This window comes from Haliotis cracherodii, unplaced genomic scaffold (genome assembly GCF_022045235.1).
Source record: "Haliotis cracherodii isolate W230 unplaced genomic scaffold, xgHalCrac1.p SCAF_24, whole genome shotgun sequence".
Classification (NCBI taxonomy): domain Eukaryota; kingdom Metazoa; phylum Mollusca; class Gastropoda; order Lepetellida; family Haliotidae; genus Haliotis; species Haliotis cracherodii.
In genome coordinates, this window is record NW_027266280.1 from 5,790,898 (window position 1) to 5,802,884 (window position 11,987).

At 41.7% G+C, this 11,987-nt stretch overlaps 1 protein-coding gene across 1 annotated transcript; it reads left to right on the top strand.

Annotated features, from left to right (window-relative positions):
- The first annotated feature begins 1,967 nt into the window (after positions 1-1,967).
- On the top strand, positions 1,968-11,481 carry LOC139472302 (uncharacterized). The gene is made up of 6 exons (XM_071254741.1): positions 1,968-2,016; positions 4,479-4,605; positions 5,870-5,994; positions 9,338-9,475; positions 10,649-10,692; positions 11,458-11,481. Exons 1-6 carry the CDS (start codon positions 1,968-1,970, stop codon positions 11,479-11,481), a joined length of 507 nt encoding a protein of 168 aa, XP_071110842.1.
- The last annotated feature ends 506 nt before the right edge of the window (positions 11,482-11,987 follow it).

Here is an 11,987-nt window from a genome sequence, read left to right on the forward strand (position 1 = left end):
TTCAGTGAAGCAGGCTTATTGTTGATAGTCATTTTGGAGACATAAATGCGATGTTTCATTAATGCTAACAAAAGCGACTCGTACTTTGCGCATTTAGTTGACGCTAGCGGTAATTTTAGCGTTAGGATTTACAATATAGTCGGACTCCCACAATCGACTATGCTTTCAGCAGAGTTTGGGGGCTTTTATTATTATTTAATTTTTATGAAAGTTAACTTGAATTGTTGTTGTATGATAGACGTGGTGATATATATTCCCAGTGTCATTTACACTATCCCGATGTGTCGGCTTCGTAATGATAATGTATCGTGTTTCTAGAAAATATTGATGGAATCAAGGTTGGTTTCAGCATACAGGTAACACAAGCAGCGGCTGATGTGCCTTGATTAAAACTGTACATCGCGTGTTCCAGGTGTGTCACAACTGTGTCAGCTGGGGGTGCTAACGCCGCGGCACCGGTAAACAGACACTCGCTATCTCTCTGTGGACAAACAACACAGTGTATACCGTACAACTGCGCTGGGCGTAGGGATCGACAAAGTCCATTCTTTAAAGAAGAGTAAAAATAATTTATCCTCTGGTTTTACTTCCAAATTAGTTTTTTCGTTGGACGTGCTTCTTGAAGAAACGGAAATTTACGTGAGTGAGTGCGTGCATGGGTGCGTGTATGGGTGAGTGGGTGGGTCCGTGCGGGGGTTGGTGAGTGAGTGAGTGAGTGGGTGGGTGAGTGGGTGAGTCCGTGCGTGAGTGGGTGGGTCCGTGCGTGCGTGCGTGCGTGCGTGAGTGAGTGAGTGAGTGAGTGAGTGAGTGAGTGCCTGCGTGGATGGTTGAGTGAGTGAGTGAGTGGGTGAGTCCGTGCGTGAGTGGGTAGGTCCGTGCGTCCGTGCGTGCGTGCGTGCGTGAGTGCGTGAGTGCGTGGGTGGTTGAGTGAGTGGTTGAGTGAGTGGTTGAGTGAGTGATTGAGTGGTTGAGTGCGTGAGTGGGTTGAACGCCGTTTATTATCACTATTTCAAGCAACATTACAATGGGGACACCAGACACGGGCTTCAAACATTTTGTCATGAACCACAATCAAATAGTAAAGATCCAGGTACCAGTGACGTATACAATATATTGGTCATCGCGCAGTTGGTTTATTGCACACATAACAGATAACCATAAGCAAATGCAGATGGTGCTACATCTTCATGCAAGTTTAAGCTTCAACAAGACTAAGAGTCTAGCTTTAGACCAGTGGTACTTTGAACCGCTTTTGAAGCAGGTGTAACATCATAACGTATTTACTTTCACGTTTTCTGAATCATTTGCTAACATTCGTAATTTCTATTCAATTTGAAAATACATTATTCCACACATGTATACAGGTACTATTGGCACACCAAAGCGTTAGTATTATCTGACTCGTTAACTAACACATTTATACATTGATTTCAAATTGTAGCGTGTCAGCAAAAGTAAGTTTGCTTTTAATACATCTGTCTGACACTGTTTCAAAGTTTGGTCGTGTCGGCGCAATGTGATACGTTCAGATGTAACAGATTGTGTACACCTGCTCGAGATGGACCTTCAGCAGTCATGCAAGAACTATCAGGTGGTCATCCTGCACGACACGCAGTAATGGCACATGTGTTGTCAACATCAATCTTCACTATTTAATGACTGTAGTTGCACCTAATGTTCTAAACACACACAGACTCTGGGAGAAATCAAGCAGGACTCCCCAACTCAGGTTGTCTTTAGTCTTTGTCTCGTATGGTGTCTCATCTAACGGGAATGTTTTTTTCTTCTGAAACATGTGCTACAACACATATTGACAACAGTCATCCTTAAACACATGCTTTTGACGGAATTGTAGAACAGATTCTTGATTTATGATCACGTAATTGTTTTCTCCCCTTTATTCGCAGATTCCATAAAAATATTCGTGGTTTAGAAATGTCAATTGTTTACTAGCCAATATAAAGAAAATGCTGAGGACGATTGTGCTGCTGGTGGCTGCCGTGACCCTTGCTCAAGGTAAAGTTTTCAATTATTTTAATTAACGACTCATTTATGTATACACATCGATATGATTATTTCGTCATTATACATTGTGGAAATACCAACCCTGTTGAAAGGACCACAGTTTAAAACTCTCCGTAGAGTTCGAACAATGTGACCAGCGCTGACAAAAATAGTGTTCATCGCAGTGCAAAAGCATGAATACGGCTTTTGTAAAGAAAATAGTGGTGCATTTTTGTTGTTGATATTCGCGTTAAGTAATGCTGTGAGTGCATTGCAATTTAATTATATCTCTGCACTTGTACACAACAGACGTAATTAAAAAAATAACATATTCTTTTTATTAGTTTTAACAAAATCAGTAAATGCACTATCGTGTCGCTCAATTGTCTTGTTCACTGATCACTTAGTTGTGTGATGTGTTTTACAGGCCGTCGTACTGGCAGGAGTACTGCGTCAGGAAATAAATATACTCCCTCAAAAAAGAAATGCATAACGAAAATTGTAATTTGATGCAGCAATGTATTGGTACGGGGTGGGTTTTTCAAAAATATGTGTTTTGTTTATGATTTCTCTTGTGTTTTTGTCTTAAAAACGTCATATCCAAACGCATCACGCATGAAAAACCCGTATGTTAAAGCATGATTTTCGATAGACGCATTTAATGTCACAGAACATGTATTGCACATGCAATGCGCGGGAAACTCGGGGATCACATCGTGTCGTGGATGGGTATAAAAGATCGATCTCCGTCTTTTTTCATTCACTTTATTTGGAAGTTTGTGAAGACTGCTAAATGCCAAGACTGAGCCGCGCCAATCGTCACATCGCCATAGGTCTCCTGGAAGCAGGACAATCTCAACTTACAGTTGCCCTTCGAATGAATGTTCATCAAAGCACGATTTCTCGTCTCTGGGAGAGATATCGGCAGCAGAACTCGGTGGAAGATGGACCTAGAAGTGGACGTCCTCGAGTCACCACTGCTGCGCAAGATAGGTACATCCGGGTACATCACCTGCGTCAGCGAACAGCTACAGCGATCACTACCGCTAAGCAAATATCCGGATTGAGAAGGATATCTGCACAGACTGTAAGGAACAGACTACGAAAGGCAGGTTTAAGAGCAAGTAGATCCTACTTTGGCCCCGTTATGCGTCAGCAGCACCGACGTCATCGCGTTCAATGGTGTACAAACGTTCAGGCCTGGAATTTGGTGAATTGGCGTCGAATCTGGTTCAGCGATGAATCTGTTGGAACGACGCGATGGAAGAATGAGGGTGTTTTGCCGACGCCTGTGTCCCCCAGGTGGACAGATTCGGCAGGGGCAGCGTGATAATGTGGGGAGCCATATCCTACACTGGAAGAAGTGTGTTGGTGTTGATCCAAGGCAACCTGACAGCGCAACGCTACTGCGATCAAGTCCCTCGTCCACACCTCCTTCCCATTATCAACAGCCAGAGGGAGCTATTCCAGCAGGATAACGCCAGACCTCATACGGCACGTGTCACGAGGGCCTTCCTCCAGAATGAGAACATCAATGTGCTGCCCTGGCCCTCCAGATCACCAGACTTAAACCCGATAGAACATCTTTAGGATGCCCTGGACAGACGGGTGCGACAGCGTAACCCACAGCCCCAGACACTCCAGCAACTAGCACATGCACTACAGGCAGAGTGGGCTACATTGCAGCAACATCAGATTCAGAGACTAATTCGTTCTATGCCGAGACGATATCGCGCAGTTCTGAACACAAATGGTGGTCATACGAGGTACTGACTTGTGAACAGCGCCATCAAACGTCGATGTGTGATTCATAAACTGACTTTTTCCGATGTCTTATTAAACAGTGATACCTTGACATTCCCTGTGTAAAATTTCTTCAAATTCCATTTGCTATTAACTTGTCGACAGTGTATCAAAATAAAAAGAAATCTGTAGTTAAAATTATTATGTGCGTTTCATTTTTGAGAGAGTATACTTACTTACTTTTTTATGCAGTTGTGTGAATGGCGTGTGCTACCGGTTGGGCAGGACATGCTTACCCTTTTCGCGAACACCTGGTGTCATCACTGATGTTTAGTGGTCCATTTTTATAAGGTTCACATCTATTTTGCCACTTTCGAATCTGTTGCAGCGGAGAGTCTTCACTGGCTACTTCCTGACATTGAAAATGAGAAAGTTGGTAAACGTTCACTACACAACTTCCCACACACACACCCCAACGACTACGTTGTCGTAAGAGGCGACTAATGGGATCGGGTGGGGAGGCTCGCTGACTTGGTGGATGCATGTCATCATATCCCAATTGCGTGGATGGATGCTCATGATGTCAATCACTGAATTGCCAGCCCCAGACTCGAGTATCTTTTTTATACAGTTAGCCATCATATAGCTGGAATATTGCTGAGTGCGGCGTTAGGAACAAACAAACAAACATGAAAGAAACATTGACAGGTCAAAGATGTTTTGTATTTCAGGATTTCAGCCTCCTTCAGTGGGTGGGATCTTTGAGGACAAAAGGCCCAACGGCAGTAAGCCAGATGTGAAACCCATTAAGGTGGTACCAACAGGAACCATGACCATCAAATACGAGAATGAGTCATAGTAAGTTACTTACGTTATATTATTGCGTCCATTTATCATAGGATATAGGGAGCACAGGTGGCCGTCGTCTGAGGCGCCGCAATTCGCTGTGCAGAGTTGCGTCCCTTGGGCACGCCAGAAACTTATGGTCGTGAGTTCGAATCCCGGTTCACCGCGATCATATTTTTAGGTTTGTCAGCACCATGACCGTGCTCTTAGGTTTCAGTGAAGTGGTATACGTCTTAGACCCGCATCACCTCGGCTTTCCTCCCACATTAAGCTGACACGCCGTGATATACTAGTAACTGTAATACTGTTCAAAGGGGCGTTAAACCCCACTCACTCATATTACAGATATTTTTATCGATGCAATATACCAACACAAGAAACGTGGAATATATATCCGATAAATATTCAAGTGTGGTCATCTGGTCAACTTGCTTACTGACCTTACGTTCCCAGAATGTTGAAGTAGAATCCTGCTGTGTGAGTGGTTATGTAAACAGACTTGGTTGCAAGTCATTTGGCACTATGCAACGAATGAGACGGCCCACACAGATATTGCACGCTATTCCAAAAGTTACTTTAGTAAATAAAAATATGTGTTAACTTCGGTTAATTTACAAATGGCAGTATGTGATGCTAGAGACTACCACCTCACCGGACAGACGCTCTGTCCACTGTATTACAGTGAGACAAATGATATACGTTCCCACAAGTACTGGAAATATATAGACCCGTAAAGATCTTCAGCAACCGATACCTGTTGTGAGATGCGACTAACGGGATTGCATGGTCAGGCCACCTGGCTCGGATGATGCATGTCATTCGTGTAGATAGATGCTCATGATGTCAATCACTGGATTGTCTGGTCCGGACACAATTATTTACGGACCGCCGTCATAAAGCTGGCACATTGCAGAGTGTGGCGTTAAAATAATCGAACAAATAAACGAACCAAAAGTGAACTTCAGAACGTATAAATCCGTTTTTTTTATCTATTTTTGTGTGCTCTTATGGTGTACTATGTAGGCTTATATTGACCACCATGCAGATGCTTAATTGGCACAGATGATTTAGACCACCACTGATATAGGTTCTAAAGAAAAATATAATTTTCATCTTTGCATCTAAAGCTATTTTCCTCTTAGCAGAAATTCCTTATGAATATTATAAGGTTTTGTCACTGGTATTTATGTATTTGCTGGGTAGGATTGAGAACGGAGCCAGGTGTGCACAAGTCATGTAAAGATGAGCTATCTGTAGGATACGAATATCGTTTCAGTGATGTGTCGGCAGAATCTTTCCAGACGTTGGCCAAAGTATTCGGTTTGTTCTTTGATAAGAATCACGATGGAATATTTGCGGCATTGCCGGAGGGCCTGGCTGTTTACGGTGAAGTGGATAAGGGTAGGTCTATATCCTTTTATTATGTTGGGGTGAAGTCTTTAATAGGCATTTGGAAGTTGGAAGAACATGAATACATGAAACCTATTTTGGATAGCAGCTTCTTGTATTCTTTGTCACGACGTTTAAGAACTACTTCTTGCTCCTTCATCAGGCGAATGCTGATTAAGTGCATAGAGTTACTATATATAGGCTTTTTGATGAGATGTTCCGAAAGGGCAGATTTCATGTCAGATTTTTCAACAGAGGTCTTGTGTTCTCTACTCTGGTTGCTATTGGGCGTGAAGTCTCGCCAATGTATTTGTGTCCACAGTTGCATGATTCCTCATCCATTATATCCATTGAGAGAAGCGATAAAGGTGTGTTTAAGATGCTGAAATTCTTTGTCGGAATTGCAGATGGTTATGGCTCTTATGATCTGAGGATGGTGGTTTGACATGTAGTGAATATACCAGTCAGTGTGAGTGGGTTTGCGGTAGAGTGAATGAGTAAAGTGAGTTGGGTTTAACGCCGCTTTTAACAATATTACACTTATATCCCGGCGTGTCAGCTTTGTGTGGGAGGAAAGCCCGAAGTGATGCACGTTTACCACTTCGGTGAAACCCACGAGCACGGGTATGGTGCTGACAAACCTAGAAACATAATAGGGGCGAACCGGGCTTCGAACCCACAATCATAGGTTTCTGGCGTGCCCAAGGGACGCAACTCTGCAAAGGAAATCGCGGCGACTGGGCTACCCGTGCCCTCGGTTTGCGGTCGACGGCACTGTGGATGTTGTCATGACTGTTGTCAAGTTGTTCATCGATGGTGGCTTTCTCTTTCCATGGTGAAGTTGATTCTTTAGTGTTGTCCATTTAGGTGGTCCAGTAGGGTTTCGGGGACCTGGTCTTTGTCTGGTCTTTGTCTTTACTTTTCTGATAAGGTTGGAAGGGTGATGATGTTAAGGCGGCTTCTTCATAATTAATCATAAAGATTTCTGTAATGAGTGGGGACAAGGGGGAACCCATTGGGAGGCCATGTATCCGCTGCTAGATATTGCCATTCCGTGTACGAGAAGTAGGAGATGGTGATACAGGATGCGGTTCCACTGAGAGATGTGTCTAACTGGTCAATGCAGGCCTGTAACATGCTGTGTAAGATTTGTAGAGCTTCTTGCAGAGGTATGTTGGTAAAGAGGTCTACTAAATCGTAGCTGACCATGCGACCTGTGAGTTACGATTCTTTAAGTTTGTTGACAAAGGTACTGGAATCGCTGATGTAGGGTTTTCCCTCTTTCCCCAATGCTCAATGGTGCTAGTAGTTTGTTAAGGTGCTGGACTATGACTTTGACCAGAGCTTTGTGGATTTGGACAGTGACTCTGGCGTAAGGTTGTTGAATGCAGTACTGTGGTACTGGTGGAGGGTTTTCTTTTGCTGTCTTTCTGTTTCAGCTGTTGATGTCTTTTTTGAGGATTTTTTTTGTGGTAGGGTCTTCTACGGATTTGTTAACCAGCTGCATGAATTCGAGTATATCCTTGATGGCTTATGCGTTGTCCTTGTCAGCCTCTGTGATGGAGATCTCATCATTTTCTATTTCGTCTATAGCTCTGGTCTCATCACGAGGTTGTGATGTTTCTAGCTGGGTTCCTTTAATACAGAGACGATCTGTTGTCTGAGTCGCTGGAGTCCATTTTCTATGCCAGTGATACATTCATCTGATGTCCCCTGGGTGGACTTCAAAACGTAGACGTATTGCTTATGTCCCGTGTTATGTCGATCCCATTGGCTTCGTCACTAACTTGTTATCTTTGTACATTCATCACACCTTGTTTCGTGTGTGTATATATATATATATATATATATATATATATATATATATATATATATATATATATATATATATATATATATATATATATACACACTTATTCCGCATTCTCCTGATGAAGGAGCAAGAAGTAGCTCTGAAACGTCATCACAAAGAATATGTCATTATGTTGTTATATGGCAGTTACCTGTCGATTCCCAAATTAAACCAATATGTTGACCCACAAATCTGTACGAAAACAAATTCAGTGTGAAACCAACAAACCCACAAATGATATTCAGTCAACAAATGTATTACAAAAATTCGCCAAGTTGACAAATCAAAACCAATTTCTGCCAAGCAATTACAATGACTGTGCACAATAGAATGGTAGTAAACTATTCAATGACAATATACAATATGATGACAGTGGTCAGTATGAAATACAAAAACACAGTGTTGATAGGAAATGTCAGTGATGCTAGTATATCCACCCTGCGGCGACAGTGGTCAAGCTTCAGAGATGGGCTTACGCAGGGACTTCGAGGTGATGAGTGATCTTCACAAGAAAGCTGGTCTTGATGTAAAGTCATGTAAAGTTTTCGTAATACAATCATCGTTACTGATTCTACTGATGGCTGGCGTTAAGATTAATTGGGTTGAGGGTGGATATGCTCTACTGTTCCCTGCAATGCATGCTATGGCCAATGTTGTTGTCGATCTACGATGATATCAGTGAGGAGAGCATTTTGGAATGGGAGGAATGCATTTTATGATAATTAGTTTAAGGTACACGTAGAAGCACTAGATAGACGCAATACGTTTGGTAGTCATGTACTCATATTATCAAATGAATTATAGTGAGTGAGTGAATGAGTGAGTGAGTTTGATTTTACATCATTCCGCCACCCTGATCCGTGTTCGATACCTTTCGTGATTGATGAGTGAGTGAGTTGGGTTTTAGCGCCGCTTTTAACATTATTCCAGTTATATCACGGCGTGTCAGCTTAATGTGTGAGGAAAGCCCGAAATGATGCAGGTCTCAGACGTTTATCGCTTCGGTGAAACCCACGAGGACGGGTATGGTGCTGACAAAGCTAGAAACATAATCGGGGCGAACCGGGATTCGAACCCACAATCATAGGTTTCTGGCGTGCCCAAGGGACGCAACTCTGCACAGCGAATCTCGGCGCCTTAGACGACTGGGCCACCCGTGCCCCTTCGTCATTGATGATGGGCGGTGGGGTAGCCTAGTGGTTAAAGCGTTTATTCTTCACGCCTTTCTACTCCCCGCATGGATTCAATGTGTGAAGCCCAGTTCTGGTGTCCCGCGCCGTACGATTGCTGGAATATTGCTAAAAGCGGCGTAAAACAATACACACTCACTCGTGATTGATGAGGCTAGACTGTTGGTGTCAGTGTGCAACCAATCACCGAGTCCTCCTACCCGGTCCATTTAGTTCCTTCTTACGACCAGCACAGATAACCGGGGACCTAGATTCTTTCCCGGGATCCCAACGGGTAGGTGACTAAAGTAAACGTATTGCTTCCATCCATCAGACGGTAATAACGGGCTCTCCCCCGAGGAAATAGCAGCAAGCCCGCTCGTCAACTGGAAGGACAAGATGGCCACAGACGAGAACGGCCTGGTAACTGACGAGGAGTTTTTCAAGCTCATCGGAAAATTCGATCTGAATAGTAAGATATATACATGTTATAGACGTAGATGTTATGTTTTAAATTAATATACTGGACAAAACGTAGGTCATCATGAATATTTGGGGGGATAGTTCTTGTAGTGAAGACTGAGCACACAATTACATTCGAATAAACCTACAATTATTGATGAACCCAAACATATTTTGTTCAGTATATGTTAATTGACATTGCTTTTACTATGCAACAGCATGTTGTCGCTTAACTGCTTCAATGGTACATCTTGTGTACATCGCTTAAAGAGTACATCTTGAGTACATCGCTTCAAGAGTACTTCACGAGTGCATCGCTTCAAGAGTACATCATGGGTCTATCGCTTCAAGAGTACACCTTGAGTACATCGCTTTAATAGTACATCATGAGTATATCGCTTCAAGAGTACATCATGAGTATATCGCTTCAAGAGTACATCATGAGTGTATCATTTTAAAAGAACACAATGGCGTTGATTCAATAGTAACCATATCGCTTCAACAGTACAACAGCACCGCTTCGCTTATACAACATTAAAGATGAAGCTTGTTGATCGATATAAACGACACAAAGTACATGCGAAACGTGTTAAGGTTCATTACATGCAGTTTAGTATTTGATTACATGTAGTTTAGTATTTGATTACATGTAGTTTAGTATTTGATTACATGTAGTTTAGTATTTGATTACATGTTAGTTTAGTATTTGATTACATGTAGTTTAGTATTTGATTACATGTAGTTTAGTATTTGATTACATGTAGTTTAGTATTTGATTACATGTAGTTTAGTATTTGATTACATGTAGTTTAGTATTTGATTACATGTAGTTTAGTATTTGATTACATGTAGTTTAGTATTTGATTACATGAAGTTTAGTATTTCATTACATGCAGTACAGTATTTCACTACTCCTTTGTTATTCGTCCTGTGTCTACAAACACAGGGTTAATGTTGAATGTCACGTCCACCTCACCTGTCAATCGATCCGGTATGTACAGGGCATAAGTACATGTCCTCGGGAAAACAATTTGTTTGTGAAATGTTTTGATCACATGATGATCGGTGTCATCTCTAAAATGAATGTGCATTGTACATATAAATAAATATATAAATATAAATATAAGCCTTACCTTAATATCCTTGAATAATCTTGAATAAATTTTGTATAATCTGATTACAGAAGACGGCAGTGCCACCTTACCAGAGATAATCATATACACAGCTGTGGGTATCCCATAATTTCTGTTTAGTGTAATACCAATAAAGGAGAGTAACCATTTGATTTCTATCGATTTTCTTGGGGTGGTGGGGGGTGGGGGGGGGGGGGGGGGGTGGGGGGGTGGTTTATGTAGTGGGGTGGTATGGGTGTCTAAAATATAATCAACACCCTGGTTTACCACAAATTATTAAATATAGCTCGCATTGAAAACAACATAATGTACCTTTTCTTGCAGACGAGTTTTCAAAGAATACAGTTGGTTAATTCTATTTAATTAGAAACACAATTGAGCACCTTTTTATGTTTTAAAAAATAATTTAGCCCCTGGGCATAAAAAAAGAGCTCAACCGGAAATCAAATGGTTGCCTCCAAACAAACAAACATACAATGAGTATATGTTTACAGGCATGGTCTGTCTCTATTTATTGGTATGAGTTATACTGCTGTGTATGAGTGAGTTCAAGGCCCTGAACTTGTTATTGAATTGTACTGAGCTTGTACATCGCATCGGAGTGCACATAAGTTATGACCTAGAGAACAGGAATGCCATGACGTTTAAAGTGATAACATTCTCCGTATGATTCCCGATCCAGATCAGTCTCAGATGCCACGCATCGTGAACACGAGGCTCTGGTGATGATCATTGTGTTGTCATGACCACGTGGGATCACAAGTTATAACATCTACAGCCTAAACGACATTGAGCTTTCATCCTGACACGCCATGTAAATATCATGTTAAATGCTACAGTAAATGTATTTCTCTTCCAGGGAAAGAAAGTGGAAACACCCTGACAAGCCTCAGCTTTCATTCCTGGATTTAAGGATATACGAAATAAATATTGAGACATATCTACCACGCTCTCTGTTCACTGTGACGCTCGTTGTTCTTACCATCAACACAACGTAATAAACTCGTCTCTATGGGGAGAAACCGGATATCATTGTACTGTTCCAATCGAACACGATAGAAACAGGAACTGTTGTCATATAATACAGTAAACTACGGTTATAACGAACTCGAAGGGACCGATAAATTTAGTTTGTTATAACCTTAGTTCGTTATAAGCATATATACAGCATAGCTATAGCAAATATTCGGGACAAAAAAAATCAGTTCGTTATATCCGTTAGTTCGTTATAAGCGTGTTCGTTATAAAAGTACTTTACTGTAATGTAATGCAGACACTGGGGTTATGGATCTCTGTGAAATATAAAACGTTAAAAGCTGGATAGTGAACTCGAAGGGACCGATAAATTTAGTTTGTTATAACCTTAGTTCGTTATAAGCATATATACAG